At 39.9% G+C, this 27,019-nt stretch overlaps 1 protein-coding gene across 5 annotated transcripts; it reads left to right on the forward strand.

The window, feature by feature from the left end:
• Window positions 1-589: 589 nt before the first annotated feature.
• On the forward strand, window positions 590-25,978 carry wt1a (WT1 transcription factor a). 5 transcript variants are annotated; one of them, XM_005449373.3, is made up of 11 exons: window positions 590-757; window positions 1,211-1,277; window positions 1,737-2,588; window positions 5,983-6,105; window positions 7,238-7,340; window positions 11,872-11,955; window positions 18,170-18,269; window positions 20,721-20,865; window positions 22,233-22,322; window positions 22,683-22,775; window positions 23,016-25,978. In XM_005449373.3, exons 3-11 carry the CDS (start codon window positions 2,120-2,122, stop codon window positions 23,135-23,137), a joined length of 1,329 nt encoding a protein of 442 aa, XP_005449430.1. In that variant the 5' UTR covers window positions 590-757; window positions 1,211-1,277; window positions 1,737-2,119; the 3' UTR covers window positions 23,138-25,978. The 5 variants fall into 5 exon arrangements, with proteins under 5 accessions (XP_005449430.1, XP_013121193.1, XP_013121190.1 ...); XM_013265739.3 differs by lacking the exons at window positions 590-757; window positions 1,211-1,277 and having other exon boundaries at window positions 1,677-2,588; window positions 22,683-22,766; XM_013265736.3 differs by lacking the exons at window positions 590-757; window positions 1,211-1,277 and having other exon boundaries at window positions 1,679-2,588.
• Window positions 25,979-27,019: the final 1,041 nt, after the last annotated feature.

Genomic DNA, 27,019 nt, shown 5'->3' on the forward strand with positions numbered 1-27,019 from the left:
ATGAGTTTTTTTTTTTTTTTTTAAATCTAATTAAATCTAATCTAAAAATTTCCCATTCACTACAGAACAATGTTTAAATTCTTGTGCACCCACACATTTGATACCACCTGTAAGCGAGCACAGGGCTGCACACGAGCGAGAAAATCAAGCCTAGTTGTGGGTTTTTTTCCACTGTGGAAGAAAATAAACTCTGTTCCTGGTTCCCCACAGTGTCCTGTGCCACTTGATTTTTTTAAAGAAAACGCTAACAACGCCCCTGCACAGTTAGATGTGATGTTAGATTTTTTTTTATGCAGTTGAGCAATAAAGAATTAATTTGAAAACAAAAGCACTTGAAGGAAATCGTATTAATGGCTAATAACCGGATTAATAACCGGAAATAGGTGCATTTTTAAAAGGTTGTGACGCACAATTACCGGCATTTTAATTTTAATTTTTTTTTTTTTTTTTAATTTTTCCTTAAGTTTTCTTTCCTTTCCTTTTTTTTCTTTCGCACTTTTGTTAGTCTATCAGGAGGTCAGACACGGTTTTGTGTTAGTTTTTGCGTTTTTAGCGCTGTGTTCTCGGCGTTTTGACGCAGGTGGAAAAGACGCAGATTTGCATTACGGGAAAGGCCGTTATTCTCCCTTCAGCCACGAAAACCAGCACGCGCAAACGTGGAGAGTTGAAGATAAATGGACTTTTCACGCACACTTTGGGAACTCTTATCACATTATTCCCAAAGTAGGAAACTGATAACCAGAATGTTAGCAGTAAGGTGAGCCGTTAAAATGTGTTTTCGTTGTATGGCCGGAACATTAAATTTTAAACCGCCGACACGCGCGTCTCCGTTCATTTAATTATGTATTTATTCATTTCTCAGTGATGATTTCCTTTTTTTCCGGCCTTTCGGCTGCCGTAAACCTGAGGCGTCACTGTGCTTATTATTTTAGTGTTAGTGTGATTTTAAAATGTCGGGAACTTTTCAACGAATAAAATTAAGAAAACAGAATAAATAAAATAGAAAAACGCCGATAAATACAGCAGTGGGCCTTAAAAGCTGCAGTCCGACATGATTTATTGGCACGCGGGGCGTTCGTGCGCAACCGTTTAAATTAGACCGTAACCCCGCCCCCGTTTGTACATAAACATACCTAAAAAAATAATAATAATAATACTTTAATATTATCTGATAATTTTAATCTGTGTAAAATGCTGCATTTATTTTCAGTTTGAAGGAGGAAGGTTGATTCGTCTCTATGTAAAGCGGACTCCGTGCCGGGCCTCCTTTGTCACAGGTGAGTTTACGCGAAGTCGTCTTCAGAATCAAATCCATTTTAATGCTGCATGATTAAATGCATTAAAAATAGCTACTGTATCGGCCTGTCAGCAATAAAATAGATTTATGGTTTGGGATATTGTCTTTCAACAAATAGGTGAAAGACAATATGATGCTTGTTGAGGATTTTTGTTCCCAGATTTTTTTAAATACAGGAAAAACACGTGGTTATAATTTTATTTTTGTGTGACTGAGGTCAAAGTTTGGCTTTATTTGTGTGCATCAGAGTGACTGTTCAGTATACAGTAGATGAATGAAGTCAGAGGGTGCCTTCCCTCATCACCTCCTGACTCCACCCCCTCCACCCTCCTCTCACACACACACACATACACACAGACACATGCACAAGCTCAGAGAGTGGAGGGAAAAGAGGGCTACTCCTCCTCACTCCTCCTCACTCCTCTTTCTCCATTCACAGAGAAAGCTCTGAGCTCCTTCTTGAATGGACTCCATCTCTCCGAGCCAAAACTTGTTTACTGTTGTTGTGGACGAAAACTGAAGATCACCACTGATCACCGTCTGGTTTTTTTTCTTCTTTTTTCTTTTTCTTTTGCTGAGAAACTTGGCTGCAGAGACTTTGCTGTGTCGCCATGAACTTCTGTACCTCTGTCAGACTTGATGAGTTTCCAGAGCGCCTGTGTGTGGTGTCGTAGACGACTGATTCAGAGAAGAGCTGAGAAAAAGAAGACGTACTCCTTAAAGTGACTGAAAGACTCCCAAGGATTAAGAAGGTGGACACAGGGAGACGGATCGAATTTAAAAATAGCCTTCCTTTATCCCAGTTCTCTCCCCTGGACCGCCATGGGTTCAGATGTACGCGACCTAAACTCCCTGCTGCCCCCGGTCCCGGCGGGCCCCAGCCCTGGCTGCCCGGCCCTTCCCGTCAGCACGGCCCCTCAGTGGGCTCCCGTCCTGGACTTCCACACCGCCCCCTCCCCTTACACCTCTCTGGCTGCTCCCCACTCTTCCCTGGGGGCGCACTCCTTCATCAAACAGGAGCCCAGCTGGGGGGCCGCCGGTGACCCCCACCACCATGATGCAGATCCCCATTGCCTCAGCGCTTTTACCGTCCACTTCTCAGGGCAGTTCACAGGGACCGGGGCCTGCAGGTACGGTGCGGCATTCGGGGCACCACCTCCTCCGCCGGCCCCGAGCCAACCGCCACCCGTGGCCGCCCCGCACCACCACCAGCCCCCGACCAGGATGTTCAGCAACCCGCCGTACCTGACCAACTGCATGGACACGCAGCAGGCGGCCCGCAACCAGACAGGTAGGGTATGAGTCTGGGTGTTAGAACATCACCAATTTTACAGTCAATTCTTCTTTCACAAGAACTTTTGACAGATGCAGCTTGAAGTCTTGGTATCATTTTTTTAATCATTCAATTCCACATAAATCTTTTCTACTTTCTGCATCAGAAGGTGAAGGTCACTTTTCTATAAGTTACCATATTTTTTAAAAATTTTAACCACTGTATATAAATCTGAAGTTCACTGACAAATCTGTCGGTCATTAGTACATCACCAAAAATGATTTCATGTGGTTTAAACCAGCTGACGTGCTCCTTCTCTGGATCGACATCTTGGCTCAGCCTGATACGACCAAGCACGTTACAAACACTGACATCTTCTTAAAAGCACACACAAGTTGCTGAAAGGCGATCCAGCTGGTACTCTTACACAAGACTGCGGCTTGTTTCTGAAAAGGTGGCGTTAAAAGCATTTGAGCTGTAGGCATTAATGTTTAAGCCACAGATGTGTGTCCTGTGCAAACGGCCCATGAAAAGATCACATCCACGAACTTCTTTGGATCTTTTGCTGATCTTGCTTTTAATCGGAATCACTGAATTTTTAAAATAGGGTTACAGTAATCATGATCATTCTTTTCTTTTGTGTCTGGCTCCCTTATAAATTAATTTTTGGAGTTTTATTTTTATATAAAATAACATGTCCTGTGTTACTCATAACATATCTCTAAAAATCCTTAAAAAATATCATAATTCCAGGTGCATTGCTTCATGTGAAACTTTATATAAAATTACTGTTTTATACTTTTTAAGGCAAATGAAATTTTGTCTGAAAAGTTTTAATTCTTTTACACAATCTGATTGTCAAGCTCAACAGTATTTTGCTCTAATAAATGTCAAGAATTTGGCAATTGTGTTTTATAATTCTTTAAACAGCAGCTTAATATGTAATAAATGCATGACTGCAGCAACGTTTAGCACAACAGACGGGTGGTGCATCAGTATGATCCACTTATAGTTAAATATGTCGCTGAGTTAATTCGAATTTATAATTTCTGCCATTGGAGTCGAGGGTTTTTCACATCTCAGCTTAGTCGTGGTTGTTTAGATTTAATTCCAATTTGTGTTTTATTCGGAGAACAAAAACACTTTTCAGTTAACATCTTAAAACATTTTTCCATTATTTTCATGTTTGCATGTAAATTATCTAAAGTTTCATGTTTTTCTGTGAATTAAGTTCACCTGAACCACGCTTTGTGCATCATCACATTTAACCAAAAAAATCCGTCATTTTAACCAGACTAGAGTTCAGTAATTAACAGTGAGCTGAAGCGTGTCCAAAGTCAACAGTGGGATTCATACCTTCTGAGTATCACACCCTAAACTTTTGTTGTTGTAAATGTTCATTTCAGGCAGAAGAATTCATCTGTTAGTGATTACCCAACTGATTAATTAGTAATAACACGCTTATCAAGCAGATCGTTTAGGAATAACACAGCAATCAAAGCGCCAAGCCGACCTCTAACCTGTTTTTATCTGCTCCCCGCTGTGGCTGGACGAGCACAGACAAACAAACTAACAGCAGGACTCGGGTCACACAGTAGAGCGTGATAGCACAGCGGGGTCACACAGGGACCATCACACACACTCACACACGTCGCTTTTCTGTTTTTCTGTCATGTTCTGACGTTTTTGTGTGATTTGAACAACAACAAGCAATTTTAGCAAAACACTGGAATTTTACAGCACAACTTTTACTGTATTTATTGCCGTATATTTAAAGTATGCTTACATAACACATAAATACATACTGACGATCACCTGATATGTAAAGCTGATTTCCACAATCATCCATTTGAAGATTTATTTACAACTCTGAGTATTAAAAAAGAAGATAATATGGGGTATTTCCAGAGTTTTCCAGCTGACCTCATCTCTTCTCACCTCAGTGCTAGACTTCAAGGAGGCAACAAAAATGTCCCAATACATGGATGAACACACGCATGCTCAAACATATGCAGAGAGAGAGAGAGTGAGAAAACTCAGACAGGGAAGAAGACAAATGGAGATGTTTAATGAGTTTTTTTCTCGTCCCCCTCCACCTCTCCTATCACCCACCGATTTACAGGGTAAAGTCGGTGAAAGTGCTGTATTTTAATTAATGAGGCGTGCATGTGAGAGATAATGTGTGTGTGCGTGCGTGCATGGGTGATTTATGGGAGTGTGTCGTGCCCTTTAGGTCAGTCTAAGTCATGAGTCAGGTCTAGTCTGGGGTGTCGGGCACGGATCTCTCTCAAATGAAGTGAGTGGGTGTGTTTGAGTGTTTCTTTGTTTTTTTTAATAAAACTCAATTTATTTAAACTGAACTCACAGTTTAACTGTGTGGATATTATGCCAGTGGTGAATAACATTTTAATATTTCTGCTGAAAAATAAGATTAAGGCTGCTTATAGAATGCAGAATAAAGTCATAAATGAGGCTAATTCAAATTTTCTGTAACTTTATGAGTAAGGGAAGCTTAAGGTGTAACATTTAACATGTCTCATGTTTTATGTGTAGAAACAAAGAAAAACCCAGAAAATCTTCTTAACCTCCTTTTTTCACTGGTTTTATCGTAACATGAGTGATTTATTTTGATCTTTTAAATCAGAGAAAATACATAAATACAGCCCAAGTGCCCGAGCTGGTCCTCTATATCATAGTCTGGCCTGCACACGTCCTAAAAGGTGGAAAAAATAAATAAATAATAATTGACATAAATATATTACTGAATCTCAAAATAGGATGATTGCAGTGAGTGTGTACTGCTTTTTAACGTGTGTGTGCAAACCAAACTTTTCTCTCGCCTTACACTGATGCGTGAACATCTCTGCCCGGTGCTTCACATTTCATGACTTTGGCTGACTTTGATGGTCTTCATCATAAATGTTACCCTGATCTTTTCCTCTTTTAGTGATCTGTGCTGCAAGACTGTCAATAATAATACTATCAGCATTGATGTTCATAAAAATGAGCATCATATATGACCATCGTTTCGTTCAGTGATGCAGACATGCACTCACCTTTTGGTGGCATTTTTTTTGTCAATGTTCATTTTGCTTTTAGCAGGATATATGCTAAAATTGTCATTTATGAGGATTGTTTTATTAATCCTTTTTCTTCATCGCAATAACAAGAAAATAGGAAATTTTTTAATATAGAAAATTCTTGTGTTTAATCAGTAATGAAGGCCTTGTTGTGATAATCTTATGAGTTTATTATAATTCATTTGTTCTGCATGCGGCTCTTTGGTTACTTTACCTTTATTACCAGATTCACAAATGCAGCTATGCTGATGTATTTAGTTTCATGTCATCGTGTTTCACTGTTATGGATTTCCGCCAGTTTTTATGTATTTATTTCTCTTTCTGCGTTGCAGGTTACAGCACAGTTGCATTCGATGGAGCCGGTAATTACGGTCACACTCCTACACACCACAGCTCGCAGTTCTCCAACCACTCCTTCAAACATGAAGACGCTTTAACTCAGCAGAACACGATGGGTATGTGCGAGTGTGGCTTTCGGCGTGCCGGTGCGCCCTGTGAATTCAGTCTCTCCTGATAAATGTCTCAGCATGTAAACAGGAGTTTTCTTCGTGAGATTCATTTAACAAGATTTTTTGGTTTGCTTAAGAAAGTTAATTTTATTCTAATTATTTATAGTGAAAATATTTAAAAACCTTTTATGTTTTCTAAAAAGAAACACATTAATATATATGCTAAAAATAATTGGTGAAATAATTTGTGCTTTTTTTTTGTTTTGGAGGTACTTAGTCCTCTGAAATAAACAGACTTTTACATCTATTTTTTTTATTAGCAGGGAATTGCTAGGGAAAATTTAAATGACTCATAGTTGTTACACTTGTTGCACTATTTTCTTTATTATTACACAATTATAATTCTTAAAAATAGTTCTGTTGCCAGCTTATACCTAAAACACATAGTTGCTGCAGGTCTTTTGCCTTTGTAGTTCATTCATTTAAACGTGATGCAAACATAGCTTCATGTATCTTTCTCTACTGCTCAGATAACATCTGTGCAGATCCAAAAGTGCATTATTTTTCCATCTTTCTCAAAACAGCAATGCATCAGAGTCTCTGCCAGTTGGAACAAAAATAGACCTTTCAGTGTGTTTTAATTCTGCGTAGGTGCACAGCTGTGTGTATGGCAGCCCAAAGGCCCTCACCTAGGGAGTGTCTTGTCCCCTATTCTGATCCCTCGGCCCTGACCTTGCATGTCGGAGGTATAAATCAGCCACATCCTGACTGACAAACCCCTTTCATCCACCCACTTCTGTCTTTAATCCCTCCCCTCTGTATGGTATTGGTAAATATTTAAATAGGGGTGTTTTGTGGACCTGGAGCTGTAAATTTCCGAAGATTTTTACAGCAAAGATTACTTGGGGAATTAGAGCAGAGAGGGATTTTTCAGAAATGTCCAGGGAGCCGTTGACAGAGAGAGAAAGATCTTAACTTTTTCAGAAATCTGGGGGAAAAAAAGAGAGACCACAAAAGAAACACTGCTGAAGAATTTAAACTTCCCATTATGTCTTTTTTGTTGGTGCAAAAGGTGCATTTTTTAATGTATAACTACCCACATTATGTACTGTATTGTGTGTCTGTGTGGGCATTATAGGTGAGCAGCAGTATCCTGTACCTCCTCCTGTCTATGGGTGTCACACACCTTCAGATAGCTGTACGAGCAGCCAGGCTCTGCTTCTGAGGAACCCTTACAACAGGTAACACTCACATGCCTCATGCACTGCAGTGCACACCCACCAAAATCATCAAATCTATTTTTACACCAAACTACCAGCAGCAATTAAATCTGGAAATGCTTCAGAAACCATTGTTGATTGTTTTTGTGTTGCACTAAATTCAGTGAAAGGTAGCAGGATGCAGTTCTTAACAGGATGTTCACCTTCAGGACAGGTCTGCCTGCCATTGCAGTTTCCTTCTTTGCTTTTGTTCTGCTTCCTTTAGCAGCTTCTTGCTTGTTTCGGTTTTTGTGCACCCATTAGAGTATTTAAGTATTCCCCAAGTAATGTGAAAATCCTCACTGTATGTGTCCTCGTGACTTTGTGTGTAGATTAGTCCCCTTTTAATGCAACTGAACGATATCAAGTAACGGTGTTAGGACGTTCAGAAGGAAAGCATGGGCTGATTTACTGATTGTTTAAAATAAAGAAAGTCCTTTATGTTTATTCTGTGAGGATAATTGTCAGTGATTTACTGTCTACCTTTCTGGGGTTTTAATTGCTGTGAGACACTCTGGTGTTTCCTCTGAAGGACAGATGACGTCCAAGCAGAATTTATCATTTTCTGCAGTTACATTGTGCCAAGATGCGAGAAGGCTGAGCTTCTTCCACACTGAGTCTTTCGTAAGATCCTCTGGTTCTAAACTTGCGACTGTTCCGACATCATTTGCAACATTACCGGGAGTTTTTGATTCAAACAGCGCAGGGCTTTGTGCTTTTATAATGCCTTGCAGAGTGATCTACATTAATCTTTACGATATGAATCAGCTCGTGTTGATACAGCGCTTACATTTAAGTTAAAACTGTTTGTTTCTATCCAATAAAAACGAAAATGAAGAAAATAAAGGAAATGTCTTCGCTGACAGCAGACTGCTTCACATAAGGTTAAATCACATTAAGCCATTTTCCAAAAGCAGTGATTTGCTGCAGTAGATGAATGACTGGAACACTACGTTTCAGAAATATTTCCACTCAACAAGCTGCTGAGACGAACCGCAGCTATAAGCCTGTTTTCTTGTCATGAAACTCCCCCGGTGGTTGATGGGCAGTTTACCTTCTTTCACTGCTTTCGTAGTGGGCTTTGCAGCATTTAATGAAAGGACTTTTTAGCAACAGCGCGCGAGACTCGTTGCAAGTGTGACAGCGTTTATAGCGAGCCGACAGTTAGATAGTCATCCTAAAAAAAACTGTTCTGGGACTTTTCACTTTAGATTAGATGAGCTGTCCAGTGTGACGTCTAAAACATGACTGGTGCAGTAACTTTTTTACCCAGTAGTTCCTTGTGGGACCCTGACAGGTCTCAGCACACTGTGGTTTGATTGGAATTTTTGTATTTGTGATAGCCATGGTGAATGTGGTCACACCCATAATCAATTTGACAAAAGTATCAAGAGAAAAAAAGCTTTTTCCCCCCTGTTATTTATGCGTGTCAGTAATAATGTTCTGTAGCTTCTCCTGACTCAGTTCAGTCTAAGTGAATATTGGTTGAAACATGCTCTTATGTTCCAAGCAAAGACAGAAAATAAGAAACTTCACAGCTGGGGAAAAAATCAAGCTCTTCCATGATTATCTTGGTTATAGTGGTGAAGATGGAAAATGAGAAACGTGCTGCCAACATGTGGTGATAAAGCATGAGCACATTTTGAGTTTAGCAACCTTGTCTTAAACTATATGGATAAAAACACTGGGCCACCTACACTATACTGTGGCTGCTGCCATGAAGCTCCTGGCGCACATTGTTTGTACTGATGTTAATGCCAGAAGAGTCCGACTTTTACGCACTGAGCACCTCAGCGCTCGGTGACCGCACCGTGTAACGTTGACTGCTGTTCCCGTGGTCGCTAAACGCTTCACTTTGCAGTAATATTTTAGGGGGAAGGAACTTCATAAACTGACTTGCTGCTATGCTCACTTCCTATTTCAGTACCACACTTGAATTCAGTGAGCTCTTTAGAACAACCCATTCATTCACAGCTGTTTGTTTCTGTCCAATATCAGTATCTTATTTGGTATGTTTTTACATACCAAGTATGCAATTTTCTGCATGTACATATAGACACATCTGAGTCTGCTCCTCCACCAACAAGTATTTCACCTTCAGCCACACCCAAATTTAACCTTTAATCCCATCCTTTACTCCCTCACTCCACCCACATTCCAGAAATAAAAATATTGCCCAGTTTCTCAAAAATGTAGCCATTGTGCCCATTTTGTACTTGATAATTTACTGCAATTACTGTAAGTCGGATTAGTACAGAAAGAAAAACGGATGTTAATGTAAATATTCCACTGTAGGAGAAAAGCCTTCACCACAGAGAGCTACCTGTGCGGCTCTTTTACAGATGCCTTTAAAAACTAGTGGCAGTAAGCTTCCTCTGAGGTTAATACATGAACCATTTTTAATAGGTATGTCTCCTTGCTGTGTGCTCGCTAAAGTTTTTCTTGTTCTGATTTCTAAATATAACATTCTTCACATGCCATTGCTTCATTGTTACCCATAGATGGACCAACGTAATGAATTGTCTGTGAATATCACAGCAGGGAAGGTTTTCTGTGTGTGTCTGTGTGAGAGAGAGACGTATGGTCATAGGCTGTCCTCAGAATCTCCCTGTGAGGGGCGTCTTAATCATAAACATAACTGATATCCACTCGAACGCGCTCTCATAGCTGGGAAGGCTCATATGAGTCAGTGGTCTAATCTCACAGCCTGGTACCAACAGGCCTGTATTTACTCTGCAGGCTGCTGGAACAACATGAAATAAAAACACGGGCCTTATTAATCCATACAGAGAGGGGGGCACTCTGGTTTTTATCAAAGTAAAAAAGAGTACGAGGTGTATGAAATCGCACACCATGTTCCGAACAGTTGCTGTAATCTTTGAGCTGCAAACAAATGCTCAGGCTCTTCTTGGACATACAGGAAATTTGTGAATTTGCATAGAATCCCAAACTTTTGTGTCCTCAGGAGTCATTTGACTTCTCACATGGAGTCAGTGCATGTGGAGGGGGTGGTAGTGGGCCACTCTTTGCATATTCAGTTAGTCGCTCGGTTTGCTCGGGCAGATTTTGTTTTTTCATCTCACTGAAGCACGATTCGCAGTTTGTCTGAACCACTTTCAAATATGTCTGGAAATCCCCTCCTTCTGACACCATTGAAATACAAGCTCTTTTTGTACTCGTTACTTAAATGTTTGTGGCAATTTTTATCTGTATAGCTTTTTGCAATACAATGTCTCATTAGGCAGACTTTGTTCCACTGATAGGCTGATATGATTATGATTATTATTGGGATGAATGGATGCTTTTAATGTTAGTGTTATGTTTTGGTGACTGTCAGGGTTTGACTATTAGTTATCATGGTTAAAGAGGCTCGATTATGCATTACTGCCATTGTTGCGAAGACAGCATGAGTGGATGTTTTGTTGAGTGCTTCATGCTGAGTTCCACTTCACTGAGATGGAGGCAACATTTCAACAGTTCAGTTCTATGTTGTTCAAACCGCGATCACATGTATTATTTTACTGCTTCAGATCATTTTATCTTCTTGGATGCATTTATTTTCTACTTTTCAACATAAAACGTAGATTCCCAGTCACTCCAGTTTATTATTTTAGCATTCGGTGTCAGCAGACAGGGTACATCCCCATCCAAAAAGCCTGCCTACATAGTTATTATCAAAATCATAGATATTTGGTACTTGTGCTGTTTGTGATCCTCTGTGTTATATGGCACTTCTTGAGATAAATTCTCCATTTGTTTATTCTGAAGAAAAGATAAATTCTTTTGTAGGTTAACTGTGAAGTGGAGGGTTTTTCCAGGAAACACCTGCTGTAACACACGCTGGGTGTTACGGCACCAACAAAAAAGGGGGGGGGACCGATAATGGTCATAAAATAGATGGTCAGCAATGGATCCAGTGAGAGAAGAAAAGCAGACACATATTTATTTGAAAATGTCATGGATAGCTGCTTTAAATCTTGCGCTGAGCCTCCATCCCAGCAGTATTTCAGCAGATATACCATTTGGCCCAGCTGGCCGCGTGCCCCTGTTGTACTGTAAAATAATAGCTGTGTAACGAGCAGGGTACCAGGCACCACATCTACCCCATCCACACTGCTATGTGCCTGCAGGTGGTGTAATAGAGGGACTGTGGTGTTAGGGGTGAGAGCTATAAATCCATTGTGTGTGTGTGTGTGCACGTGAGGTATTTAAACCCATGGCAGCTCTGAATAATGATTCTCGAGTCTGCCGTGTTTAATGAAAGATGGCCGTAACGAGATAATTTGGCTCTCTTGGTGTCCGAGGAACATTTTTTAATCTCAGCTCCACCTGTGACTGTGTGGGTGTTTGTGTGTGTTGGCATTTTTCATTAGCGTGCTTCTACAGCGGATGACAAAAGCCAGCACGGCTGCGCGAGTGAATACACACACATACACCCAGCCGTGTCCTGGTGCTTGACAGTCCACTGCACAGCTCATGAGCTTTTCTTCTACATTTTGTCTTTCCTCCACAGCGGTGAAAATTTATATCAAATGACCTCTCAGTTGGAGTGTGTGGCATGGAACCCTGTCAATACACTGGCATCCACCATAAAGAGGTAGGAACTCATCCATCGCTCTCATTAAGCAGCAGGAGTCTGTCAGGTTTGGGCTGAATAGGACAGTGGGTCATGTGAAGGGAAGATTAGGTCGAATAGAGTGAGCAGACTCATTTTTTGGAAGAGCAGCAGCAGTTTTCAGTGCCGAATGAATATCTTAATCTTTCCCACCTGCTGCGTCGCTGTGATGTAGAGGTGGAACAAGCCGGGAAAACACACGCTTCAGTTTGGTGGTTAAGGTTTGAGGTGCTGCTGCATGGCAAGACACTGGGTTCAAACACATGTGCTCATTTGTTTTATCTTAGCATGTATACAACCCAGCAACCACTTTCTCTGTGATTTAGAAGGACGCCACTTCTGTAGGACGTTTGTTTAAATAGCATAAGTTCCTACAACATACACCAGCCTTACTTAATTCAAATGCTACATTTACACTATTCTTCCTGTTACCAGAGACATTATAAAAGTGAGATGTGCCATTAAATAGGATTTGCCATTAAGCAGTTTTTATATTTAACTGGTGATTCTGTTCATGCTGCTGTCAGGTCCCAGTGCCCGGAGGTTTTATCAGTATGACAGCAGAATGGCAAGATGTGCTTCTATCAGGGCTTTGCCTTTGTTATTAATAATATAAATAGCAGAAATATTTACTTTTTGCTGTACTATAACTTATAGTACTAGAAGTATTGTTCCAAATGGAAGTGCATCTACTACGGAGCAGGTAAGAACATTCATTTAAACCACTGATCAGCCACAACATTAAAGCCGGTGAGCAACATTGATCATCTCATATCACTTATTAGTCAAATGATCGCCGTCTGTTCTTTGCCTAACTCAGCAACCATTGATCTGATCACTGTACTTCAGACTGGTGCTCTTTTTCAGTGGGGTTGTCTGTGTTGCAGATCAAAATATTCAAAAGCATTGTTGCCTTGACATTAATACAGATGTTACCCTGTGGTAGCTGAAAAAGGCTCCAGCGCCCCCGCGACCCTGATAAGCAGAAGAGAATGGATGGATATTTAGAGAAGATTCGATGTTGTGGCTGATCGTTGTTTACAGGTTAGATCTGTTTTAGGTCATTACACACATGTTGGTCATATGTTTAGGCACATGTCTGTGAAAAGCCATTCCACCATTTATTAGTTTGCTTCACTGACAGCCGTGCTCAGCATACTGTAATGGGTACTTTTTATTGCAACCGCTCTGTTTTTTGACTCGCTGATGCTAGTGCACTGTGATAAAATTTACAGCCACTGAGTGTTTGATAAATGAGAATAATCTTACAGAACCTAGAAACAAAACACAAGCATAGCTTTAAAGGTCAAACATGGGTTTTTATTCCTAAAAGGATAAAGAAACAAAATAAATATAGATCAATTTATTATTTTAGGGTCTTTAACTTACAGTACAAAGACCTTGAAGCAACTGTTGTTGTGATTTGGTGTTATATAAATAAAATTTAATTGATTTAAATTAATCTTTTGAAAGCAGTCTAGCTTAAGAATGCCTTAGAAGTGATTTCAGTGCAGTTTACCAGCCAAAAACATAATTAATAGAAATACTATTAATTTCAAAGTACGGATATAGTGAAAGACGTCTATATTAACAAATGTTTGCTCCTAAACTTTACATGCTGATAATTTTTCCAAAGTTGTAAAACCAATGGGGTTTTGGCGCCAGCTCTTCTCTTTGTTCTCATCCTGGGTCGAGTATCTATTAAGTTTTCCCACGACTTCTTATTTTCCTGTCTGCCAGAAACCAATTAGAAACCACGCAGAAATAATCACTGAAGTGTCAGCATTGTTCAGACGATCTTAAAAGCACCGAAAAGCATGCGCTGTGCTGTATGTCACTGTGACCTGCAAAGCTTACTGCTGGTCAGCGTCTGTGTCGACTCACAAATAGCTTTCTACTCCGAGCCAAGAGGCATTCATCTTGGTTAACAGACAAATGTGTGTGTGTGTGTGTGTGTGTGTGTGTGTGTGTGTGTAATAGAGACTTGTATATGCACAAAGGTGTGGTAGCAGAAAGGAAAGTGAGTTTTCTGAAGGTACAGCTGTTTCGTGAGAGTAGTGTGCGTGTGTATGTGTGGTGGGCCGAGGCTCTTTAAACCCGGTATTAATGTGGTTTTATTCACTTAAATAAACTTTTGAAATGGAAAATATTTCATTTTGCCTGTGGCTTCATGCTAGCTGAGTGATTTTTACTGTTTCAGAGGGTTGTCTCTGACATCTATGATGGACAGCAGGAGAAAGGAGGGGAGGGTTGAGGAGTGGTGAGGATGATGAGGAAGAGAATGGAAAGCAGAAAGAAGGGGAGGACGTGAGGAAGTGGAAGTGTAGGGGAGCTGAGCTGAGATAGGAAGTACAGATTGGTCCCTTCCTCTTATTTAGATTTAGAAACTAAACACTAAAACGATAAAGTGCACATCAGCTGTTTGCTCAGTGTGAAAGAGTGAAGGCTGGAGGGAGTAGAAGACCTGCAGTACTGCCAGAGAAATTCAGTAGAAATATGAGACCACGTATTTCAAATGTGGTTCAGCAACTCTGATTATTTGCCATTACACTCTCTCAGTATCATAAAGCACTGATGTGTGGTATTATTATTAGTTTTATTGTTTTAGCATATCATAACAAATCATTAGTTCCCATCATAGATGTATTTTCAGTTTTTTGCATTCAAAGTTTTCTGCAGCATTCAAAGATCACACCTGATTGATTCCTGTGAAAGCGCCAAACTGAGTGCACGTGTTGAAAAACTTCCTTCATGGTTGTGCAGATGAGCGTGTGCACTACCGTCTGCTCAACCTACAACGACGAAGGAGGTAGAATTTGAATAGCTGACCCTCTTTAGACTTTGCAACAGGTTTTTGGATCAAAGTGATTAGAAATTATAAATAAGAGTCTTTGCAGGAGTTTATGACACTCACTAACAACTCCGTATGGAAATGTGGAAGCTCGTCGTCACTCATTTTTCATAATGTGATCAATCTGAAGTTCATCACAGCTCAACCTTCAAAGACTAGCTGTGCCTGAAGTTGTAGCCCTTACCAGCTATTGCTATAACTATGAAACCGGTTTGAAAGTTGCCTTAAATGTGAGTATTTTATTCAAGAAATGGATTTGTTTTCTTTTTCCTGAAATGAAAAGTTTGCACAGATATGTGCTGCAAAAATATGAAGCTGGAGCTACCGGTTGGTGAGATTGCATTAGCCCCAAAACTGCTAGTCTGCCCACTTCTGACTCTTTTCTGCAGAAACACTGTAGGGTAACAACACTACTTTTTTATATATCTTTTATTTGTTACATTATTATTTCTCCCAGCTTTCAGTCTTTTTTGCTGTAGCTTTAATTTTTTGAGCAAATATAATGCCGTTTTCCCAGATTCCTCCTGCATCACCTCATTAGACACATTACAGGTTCTTTAGCATCCGTGGTTTGTTGCTCTAGCTGCAGATATATAAGATGAGACATCCTTTATTTATCTTATATTTGAGGCATTCTTGCTGCCAAGAGGTAACCGTCCCTACAGAGTCTGCCTCATGAACTTGACAGGATGGCTCGAGTTGCAGGTTTGTGATCCATGATTTCTGTCCCACCAGGACGTTTGTGTTTAGCATTCTGTTGTCCATTTTTAACTTCCGGATTTTGCTTTTGCTTCACCTTGCTACTTAGATTTGGGCTCTGAAAAAGTCTTGGGGCAGTTAGGAAGGTATTCTGGTTGTTACCGATACCCTAGCCTGATGCTTCAAGCGTCAACACCAAAGGATAGCTTGTATGTACATTCACCATCCCAGCAGCTTTGACAAGATGACGTTAATGGACAGCCTTGTCCTATTTTGCCTTTTGAGGGACCTCGTAGTGTTTTCTGGTTTTACACTCTTAACAGAAGTACATATTTTCAAACAACTCTTCATTACACAGTTATATCTTTTATATCGCTCAGATGTCATCTCCTTCTGTTTCACGTCTGTGTGATGTAATAGGCCACAAACGTCTGCGGTCACATCCACAACTGTCCAGCCTCACAGCGAGGTGGTTGTCAGAGGACTGACTGACTTGGGTCTCTCATTATGTAAAGTACATCACCCACTATTAATCGCATAGACATAAAGATGAATGAATAAGGAGCAGCAAAGGAGCTTGCAGTGCAATGTAAACTCAGTTGCGGTGGCTGTCCTCCTGTCTTTGGGATAATCGAGGCAGACAAAGAGCACCTTATACGCGCTCGGCTGTATAGTGTACGTTTTCCACTGCAGCGGCACAGGATGCAAACTCCCATCCTCCTCGTTTGGTTAGACAGACTGAAATATAACACATTTCATAGACAAGAGCTTTCTGTGTCTCTGGGTGTTATCATAAGAAGATATGAGAGGCAGCTGTGTCAAACAGAGCAGGTTTTGTTCTGCCCTTTAAGTCAGTGTGAAATACGTGACTGGAAGAGTTTCTGTAGCAGCTGCTTGATTATTTTCCTTGATCAACTCTAAAATATTAACCCTTTAAAGCCTGAACCATGAAATTACTGCTAGAAAATTCAATTTTGTTAAAAAAAAATCGAGTGTTTATTGAGCCTTCTGACAATTAAAACAAAAAGCTAGATATTCATTTGCAATTATGTGTTTTAATTTGTGTCATATTTGCTACATCTGGCTTTTTTTTTTTTTTGCAGTTTATTACTTAAAAATATCTTGTGAAATTTATTTAGTTTTTTTTGGTGGGGAAAAAAATCACACTGATGATGTAGAAGCCTGAAAAACTCACAAAAACTATTTGTATCTAATATGATATGCTAGGTGTTAATGGGTTCATCTTAATTTATATAATAATAATAGTCTCTTTGGAGAAATTGTTTAGCATTTTCACAATAAAACTTTAAGATTAGATAAAATCACTGAGTGTTAATATGCTCATTTTCTGAAGTGTTTGCCATCTTAATTAAGTTTAGTTGCAAGAATATTGTTATAGTATATCATTTCAGATGTGACACTTCCATGTAGTGCAGCTGATTTTGTATGAGGCAAAAACTTTGTGTTTTTGGCCAAATATTTTCCCCAAAAAGCAGAGGTGTGTGCACAAACGACTGGGTGAGGAAATCAGCCCCATACATCACCACGGGTGACATCAGTACAGTGGACTCTGTGTTTTGTATTATGGGCTCTCGGTGACAGGGTAATAATGTTACCAGCCAGCACAGAGATTTGTGTACACTTCACATTCATCTTATGTGGCGATGGACTCTCTGACTTCACTCTGAAGAGGTTTTGAGCTTCTACCGTCATTTAGTAGCACGGTATACTGGAGCACGGTGGACACTCGATTTTTGGAGCCAACTTTTACGGAGTAATGAAATAGTGCTCCTTATGCTTATACGGTATATTAGCATTATATTAATAATAAAAAATAAAGCTGTCATTTCTTTTGAAATGTCCAAAATAGGCATTAATTTACCACAAAGACACAGCTTGATTCTGTGCCACAGTCTGAGTCATTCTGCGATAACGCCATTTCTAAATGAACTCGGCTGTATAAAAAACAGTTTTCATGCCGGACAGCACATATACCAGTATGTGTACTGTACCAAAACCAGCCAGGTCAGTATCAGTCATCTGACAGATAAATCATCCTTCCAGTTTAGCTACTTGGGAGCTGATTGAATTGACTGGAAGACGACTTCATCAGATATCAGACGTCTTTTCCGGTCATTAAAAAGACTCTTTACATCTAAATTTGGTTAAAAAGAGCGCTCTTCCTCTCCAGCACCTCTGCAGAGTCCTTATTTGACCAGCAAATCCAAATCCAGAGCTTTCTTTCTATGCAACAGGGATGCAACTAACCGCTGTCTGTCCTGCCGCTCTGTTTGAGAACAAGTTTTGTTTTGATTTTCTGGATCCTTGTGCTAATAAGCACACCATGCATTGAAACCCCAGGAAAATAGGGTTATATGTATAAGCATATGTAAATGACATGGACATGGGTGTTTATTCCCAAAGAGGACAATAAAACCACATATACTTGCATTTGCATTTTGGAAACTGTCTGGTGAGGTGTGATGCAGACGAATATCTAAGATCAAACGTGTGGCCATGACAGACTGTCAAAAGACCAGAATTACCTCAGAAATCACGGCTCACAGACGCCTGGAACTTGGTGGGTTTAGAGACCACAACAGCAGCAGCTAATAAAACGGTCTGTTTCTCTATCTGTGTTTGCAGCCATGCAGCCAGTTATGACAGTGACCCCAGCACCCCGATGGTTTACAGCTGCAGCACGCAGTACCGCATACACACACATGGAGTCTTCAGGGGAATACAGGTAGGAACCACACTACTGCTTCTCCTGCATGCGCCTAACTCTTTGTCAAGAGGTCACTCTGAGGTCATGTGTTAAGATCAGAGCGTAGCCACATGCTTGACGATACTGAAAAACACCTGAGGTCACTTTGATAAACAGAGGAGGAAAAACAGACGATTGAGCCAGAACGTATTTTTCTAATGGGTGGAATGAAGAAGATGAGTGGTGGAGAGTCTGATGCAATGAACAGGCTACGTGAAGAGGACTGATATGCAGCAGAGCACAGATTTACAAACTCATACACACAAATACCTGCGCGTACACACACACACATTCAGGGGCTCTTATAAGGCGACTTTAAAAGTCAAGAGGAATCTTTTTCCACAAATCCATTAGCAGTGGAGAAACACACACTCAGGGTTACGCTGGGTAACGATGCAGTTTCCATGCAGGGATCAGCATGTTAATAAATCATTAGATTTTAATTATTGTCTGTCAGCTGCTCTAAAGGACAGGGAGCAGGAGATTCTCCAGACCTGCTCTTAGTCCACAACAGGACTTTTTGAGATCTTTCTTTCTGGGGCCTGCTTCATTACTCACTCTGTCCCTTTTCCTTCTCTGAGATCTGGCTCGGTACGAAAGAATAAACAGTATCTCACTCCTGTTCCTTTTTAAAGTATAATTTAAGAGCTGCTAAAAAGTGAGATAACAGATTGAGCAGCAAAATGATGCTTTGCTCCATATTTTTATTACAGGGATTACACTAATTCCCAGTCACTGCCAAAGGAAATACAGATGACAGCCGTGGAATTTCACTCTTCATTAATATTACCTCATGGCCTGCAGTCATTATTACACAGAGTGTTAAAAACTGAATCCTCTGATCAGCTAACTATAACACTTTAGTCTCATAAAGTCGTTGCTGTTCGTCTCACGTTAAATCAGCTAAACAGACCTTCAACAAACACGTTATTTCTTAGATGTTGGTAATTTTATATGGAGGCCCAGTGTGGTCAAAATTTATTAAATGGATATATCATTTTAGATTACATGTTTTAAGTGATATACACAACTTAAATGGTTTAAAGACACCTAGAAAAATAATATTTAATTATCAATATTTGAAGAAAAGAGTTATTCTTATGCTGATATTTGTGTTTTTTCATGCTCTTCTTTTGCATAAAAAAATTTCTTGACAGTTGTACCTTTTAATCACCCTTGTCCTCTACATCTCTGAAGATTTAACAATACCTACCCAATTGAGCTACAGCAAAAAGTTTACATAAGTTAATGAGGCTATTGCTGTAAATAAACCCACTGCAGAGGCTTATAAATAGCTTAAAATGCCTAGCTGTGTAACTCGCTATGCAGGGTTGTGAGCCTAAATTATAACCCAAAATAAAGATGAAGAATCAGATCTGTAATTCTTAATCCTAAATGTTCATCATCTCCGTGCAGAACCATAAAACACTATCAGATTTCATCTAACAAATGTATTTAGTGCTGTATGTTTAACCATATACATATTTTTAATTTTAAGTGTTTATCCAATATTGAACACTTCAGGACTCCCTACATTAACACATGATAAACTATCAGTGCAAAGAGTTTATTTTGCATCAATGAAAACTGTGGTCTAGAATATAACATATTTACTACATTAATCTTTAGTTATATTGTGTGTCAGCCTAACACACTGTGGATTCTGATCAGTTTACAGCTTATGGTTGTCTCGATGTTCACATGGGCACGGTAGGTGACTCTTAACAGCTCTAATGTTAACAGTTCTAATTAGAACAGGGCTGACCTCTTAATCTCTGGTCATTATGCTAAACACTGAGGAAATGAAGAGCAGATGCTGCAAACAGGGGAGGAGGAGGAGAGATGGGAGGCAGTGTGGAGGGAAAGAGGGAGAAAAGAGAAAGTGATAAAGGAAAGAATGAGGGGAGGGGTGTAAAGTGGAAACAGAAGACGGACGGCTAAAGGAAACACCAAGAGCGTGTACTACCATGTCAATGTAGATTAAATAACCAGCAGCAGGTGAAATGAAACGCCAAGACGTCTGGTAGCATAAATAAACGTAAACACTGAATTTGTCCCTTTGGCCACGTGTGTTTTCCTGTTTTCTCCTGTGGCTGTGAGCGATGCAGCGGGGGGCACTGTTAGGGGTTCGGTCTAAAAAGCGTGACTAACGGCTCCCTTTGGGCTGCACTCAGCCTGGGGTCATTTTACTGCTAATTCCCATCTAATGAATATATGACCATTTCATCATAATGAACCCCAACATGCAGATCTCATGCACTCATTTACATGCAGGACAGATTTAATTGCCTGTTTTCTAAATTACATTTTATTGCTTCGGTTATTGATGTCCTGGGAGAGTTTTTGCTAATTCTGCATTGGGTGGTTTAGCTTTAAATAGAAGTGTGTGTGTGTGTGTGTGTGTGTGTGTGTGTGTGTGTGTGGGTGCAGGACGTGCGGCGGGTGCCCAGCATCGCTCCAGCCATCGTGCGGTCAGAAAGCAGTGAGAAGCGCCCATTCATGTGCGCCTACCCAGGATGCAACAAGCGCTACTTCAAGCTGTCCCATCTGCAGATGCACAGCCGCAAACACACAGGTGAAGACGCACGCTCTGCTGACACATTCATCACATGACTGCCGACAGCAGCGGCGTTCTGCACGCATTTCCCAGCAGCGCTGTTAACATCAATAAAGGCTTTCTGCTTCACTTAGAAGTTTTTTGAGCTTCTAGAGGACAAACGTCTTCAAATGAAGTTTCCATTGGCTCTAATTTCTGTGTCTCCTCTTGCCAGGAAATATTTCCTGTTTGGTGAAATATAGAGAAAGAGATTTTCAGTTGGGTCTGATGCACAGAAAAGAACCTTTCACTGTGATAATTTTATTTTCCATGACTCAAAAATCAAAAACAAAGCCAAACATGCATGCACTAACAGATGTGCACCCTTCAGATTTTACATATAATCTCTAAATTACCTAAAACTCTAGAACATGTCACTGTGCATACACTCAGAATAACACCAGTTAAAAATAATCAGTGTTATTCTGAGTATATCCTTTTTTTGTTATTAAAAACAATAAAACAGCCATAATGATACCATTAATCTTTTCAGTACTATTCATTATTATTATTTATTTATTTATTTTTACAAAGAGATTTGAAAATGTATTAAAAAAATGTTGTCCACAACTTACCCTGATATAAATCTTAAAAGCTTTGGTTTTTGCGTTTTGGTTGCCTTTGCACACACATTTAATACCTTAGATAATTATTTTGTTAATTACCAATTAATACAATTTTTTAATCGTGTTCTTATTTACTCATCTAGTCTGTTGGATTTCAGGAAATACCCAGAGCCCAAGGTGATCTTTATATGCTGTATGTAGTCGAATCAAAAGTTTGATCAGAACCAGGAAATTTATTCCTTAATTTTTTTCCCTCAATTTCATCTGATCCAGAGTTTTTATTTATCTAATTGTTGACTCTTTTATTGGTTTCTTTTGTTGTTTATTTGCTGGTTTGTTTAATTGCTTATGTGGTTAAATATTGTTGTTCTGCTTTCATGTCAGGCAGCTGTCTGGATCTTTTGCTGCTGCCTCTCATTCATTCAGTGTGACTGAACAGTGACTGCGACTATGCAAAATCATATTTTGAGCAACACGTTTTAATTGGATTGTATTATTTTTTTTTGAAAAATATGTTTATAAGTGATCTTTGCTAACAACAGTATTGGTGTTCCTGCTGCAGTGTTGTGATCATACTGACTGATCACGTTGCAACAATCAGGTTCAAAGCTGCTGCACAACGCTCTGTGGACGGGCTGATAAACTGGCCTGTTGGTTTCGTCTGCACAGATGCTGCTTTTTTCCATCACTGCAAGAGTGACCAGCTGTGAGTATGTGATAAAATAAGTTAAAAGGACGTCTAAATTAATCCTCTGTGTTCTTTTTCTTGTCTCTGTCCAGGGGAGAAACCCTACCAGTGTGAGTTCACAGACTGTGGCCGCAGATTTTCGCGTTCTGACCAGCTTAAAAGACACCAGAGGAGGCACACAGGTTTGACTGGTTTTACTCCCGCGGGCTGTCTGACTTCATTTTTTATTTCTTCCTGGCCTTTTGCTCTCTCTCTCTCTTCTCGCTCTCCTCTGCTTTTTGCATGACAGCGTTGTTTTTGTTTTGTTTTTTTTAAAGACAGTGCCGTCTTTAAAGTTTTGTGTTCATTGTACTGAACTCACTTCAGATGAAGTTGCTAAATGCTGGCCAAACTTTGGAATGGCTTCTCTGCAAGCCTTTGCTCTACTGTATTTCTCTATCTCCCTCTGTGTGTGTGTGTGTGATGTTGAATGTGTGTTTTCCGTATGTGTTTATGTGAACTCGTGCTGAATGTGTGTGCATGCTTACTGTACATGTGTTTAGGAGTAAAACCGTTCCAATGCGAGACGTGTCAGAGAAAGTTCTCTCGGTCTGACCACCTTAAGACACACACACGGACTCATACAGGTAAAACAAGTGCGTAAACTTTTATTTTTCCATTTCTTCTTCATCCATTTAACATTTATATACATGTATATTATAGCTGAAAATATTCATTTTAATTCTTATGAAATGAAACTAACGTTAATTGACTGGTGCTACTATGCATGAAGAAATATAGCAGCAAAATATTCTAAGAATGATTTTAAATCCCTCTGGTGCTAATTCTCCCCCTCCTGTCGTTGCCTCACCGCCCTCCACCCACCTCTCTCTCAGGTGAGAAGCCGTTTAACTGCCGGTGGCCCAACTGTCAGAAGAAGTTTGCCCGAAGCGACGAGCTGGTACGACACCACAATATGCACCAGAGGAACCTCACCAAGCTCCAGCTGTCCATCTGAGTGTGTCTCTGCAGCCTGTTTCCAAGACTAAAATATTAACATGTTATTTTGCTTAGCCCAAAACAAAACAGCCTCCGCGGGAGTCTTAATCGGACATTTAGGACTTAACTTTTACGAGCTACACACCACAGTCTGCACTCTGAGGTGAAATGAAATCTGTCTAAAATCAAGGAGAATTTCTGACATCGGAAAAGGGGATGTAGTCTTGGAAACTGCAGTTTCAGGATGTTGTATATATCACTTAGTTCATCAGTTCAGTTGATCTCAAGGCCAACTCAGATCAGCTCATACCTTCCTTACCCATTCAGCTGGCTCTCTCATACAGGCTGAACCATTTAAGCTCTCCACTTGCAACCTACCTACACCTGTGCTCCACCTTTTATGCTGTATCTGACTTAAGCATCTCATCTTCGTTCTTAAAACCTGCTGTGTCCTGTGAGCATGAAACAGCGGGGTGTCTCAGAACAGTGCCATGCTTCCAGTATAAATCACTGCTGATGGAAATGCTAATCTTCTTTTACTGACGTGTGTTTTTGCTTCTGTCAACAAATGCAAAAAAATCCAAAAACAAAACCATCAATGTGTGAAAATCGCAGCGACCTCCCCAAACACCCTCATGCAGAGTTAGTACACTGCTATGTTATCTGGTAAGATGCTATATTGGCCGGTCATAGTCCTGGTAGAGTACTCAATGGTAATTTCCCACTGAGGTTTTAAATACTTCTTAAAATATAAATGTCCACTGTGAAGCATTTTATCTTCAACAAATTACTTCAAACTCACTATTTTCACCACCACATATACATATTTTCATGCTCTCTCAATATTATCATTTCTGCAATATATCTATGTTATTCTGAGCTCCAAACTCACAACATTTGGCCATATATGTATATTTTTCTTTATAAACATATATATATGTGGAATAACTTCCAAAAACACCTGAGCACTAGCAGGTTTTTCTCAAACAGCAAAACGTAGTTCTCAGACTGGTGTCTGCTGAGGATCTGGCTCAGTAGCGAGTGTATGCTTCAAAACAGCATGTGTAGGTAGGACATAAATTAAATTACTAAGAAATAAAGAAATCTCTGTATGTCGACCTACACATAGCTTGACAGCTGCTTTCTGTGAGAATTTTCAGTGTCACTTTTGAGGTTGTTTGGATGTTTCAGCCTCATATATTAGCTAAAAGTTCTCCTTTATTATCCAGTGTTTCCCCTACAGTGACTGCTGCCTGCTCCACTCGGTGTGTAAAGGGGAGGGCCACATTTACATGGCTAACGTGAATTTAATTCAAAGCCTCTTACCTCCAAGTTTAGTTATCACAGCCAAGTACCAAACCCAGGCCCTAATGATCTAAAACTCCTGACGTTCAAGCCAGACTGAAAAAAAATGTGAACAGTTGAAAAAAATTAAAATCCTTCATCACGCTGTTGGTCTTCTCATAAAGATAGCTCTATTTTCTATGGTTTCCAGTCACAGATGACTTCTATCACTCATGTTTGGAGGAGGAGCTCCAACCTGCCACAGTCACGCACACACACGCCTTCAGCGAGTGTATCCTTGTAGCTGTTCTCAGTAACTTTATGGCTATGACGCCTTTAGGGGATGTTTGTAAACTGTAGCCATAAAAAAATAACCCGTGTTGCACTCTCTCCAACCTGCGCTAATTATGGCACATGCTAGTTAGTGCAAGGCTGATATGTTTAATTATTGTGGCCTCTGTGACACAGAGGAGTAATGTTTGAATGCAGCCCACTTCCCCAGATGATGGTGTTTTTATGGGATTTGTTGACAGTAAATAACATACAACCTAAACAGTTTTATATAGATTCTCTGTACTCATGTTTCACGAGAACCAAGAAGAGATGACAAAAACAAAAAAGCTTCACCTGATAGTTTTGCTTGAAAGTAAAATGTGTTTCCACCTGCATAAAATATTATTTCAGGCAAATATTGGGTGTAAATGTTCTAAAAATGTATGCAAATCTTTCATTTTACATTCCCATGCCCGGTAAGTGTTCCAGAGGATGCCAGATCTTAACTGCTCAATGCTGCAGAGTGAGGTCAAAGGTTATAGTCAGCAGCCTACAAACCTACAGCTTAGCGCCTTTTCAGCTGTTGTAAATATTTCTTTTAGAAAACTACTTTAAGAAGGCGCACACGTTACCATTTTGCATATAAAACCTGCTTTCACTGGACGGATTGAAAGCAGAGAGAGAGCTTTTTTTTAATTAAAAATAAGCTGCTTTTAATCTGAAAGAATCAAATCAAGAGAATAACTTGCATCTTTGACCCTTTGCAGCACTCGCTCTGTGAAAGCTTTTGGTGTTTTGTCTGGTCTGCATAAAATATCTCGTCGCCACAAACATGACTTTACGGCTGTATTTAAAAAGCTGAACTTTTTTTAATTGTTGTTGTTGTTGATTAATGTGACTTTTCTTTCTTGGAGCTCAGTTGTCTCTTGTCCCTGTGGTGTGTAAATATTGCTGGACTTTGGCAGTGTTTTCAGCACTGCGAGCTTTAAAATATGTCTGCTGGGTCACACTGGCTCTGTGGCCGAGACATTATGGTCAAGATGTAAATAATACTTCTTCATCATGGGAACTGAACTGTTTTCATAGGGGGAAAGATGTAAATTAACTGATATATATTAGACTTCTCTTTGGATGAATCCAGAAACTGTTTATATTTTTCTTTCTTTTCTTTGATGTGTATTAATATTGGAGTCATAAAACAGAAAATGTCAGTGAAACATTTTGTACTCAAAGTGTGAGATTGAAAATTTCTCTCTGTTTAAATGTCTTGTGACTGTTTTGATACAGTAAGATTTGGCCACTGTGGTTGTTTTTTGTCATTTTGTGTCCAATTTCTGCTTTGGTATTATCTCACAGAGAGTAATAATCTACAAGTCTTTCTTTAAACATTAGGTAACAGAAAATAAGTTGCAGAAAAAGACCCAAAAGACTTAAAGTGAAATATGTGCAAAAACTAAGACTATACATTAGCTGACCTTGGCCGGGGTTTCCTCCCAGAGCACACAAGAGACCTGTTTCTTCTTCCCTGCATACATCCTGCCCTGTTTGTGGCTAAAACAACGCTTTTTAACTTTAAATTTAAATGAAACATTATCGAGTGTGCGCGCTCCAGCTGACACACAGTTGCACAATAAGAAAACACACAGTACAGTACAGTACCATCCACCTTCCTTTCTTTATCTCTCACCAGATTCCTGGTTGCATTCCTTGGCTCTCAGTGAAAAAAAGAAGAAGAAGAAGAAGCAGCCAGATAAAAATGAATGTGTTTTCTTTCAGCCCCTCTCTCCTGCTGCTTTGCTTCCACTCCTCTCATTCTTCCTCACGCACCATTAGCTTCACTTTTAGGTCAAAAGACATTCTTTTGTTCTTTTCTTTTGGTATTATTTTTATTATTATTTATTATTATTTAAGAAAGACGACAGTCCTCAACACTCACATGAAAAAAAAACCAACATGGAGGAAAAAGCAGACAGATGAGTGTAGAGACGGATAAAGACAGAGTAATGCTGCTTCCTTTGTGAACTTTTATCATAAGTTTAGCCAAAGTGTTAGAGTAAATCAGACAACGTGTCCGATTCCCTCGGTGGAAATCCCCTGAAACTCCCCAGGGCTCTTGTGCTATATCTCAGCTGTCGGACGAGACCTACATCTCTCATCTCTCCTTCTACCCTTACTGCGTGTGTGTGTGTGTTCGTTCATGCCGCTAAGGCCCTTTGAAGTAACAAAGCTGGTCAGTGTAACAACAGTCGTGTCCACTTGCAGTAGCCACATTCGATGCTGTATCTAAATGTCCTAGCAAAAAACCCATTAGAGGTGCAGAAGAAAGACATGCCTCGCAGTGCTT

The sequence above is a fragment of the Oreochromis niloticus genome, linkage group LG7 (genome assembly GCF_001858045.2).
Source record: "Oreochromis niloticus isolate F11D_XX linkage group LG7, O_niloticus_UMD_NMBU, whole genome shotgun sequence".
Taxonomy (NCBI): domain Eukaryota; kingdom Metazoa; phylum Chordata; class Actinopteri; order Cichliformes; family Cichlidae; genus Oreochromis; species Oreochromis niloticus.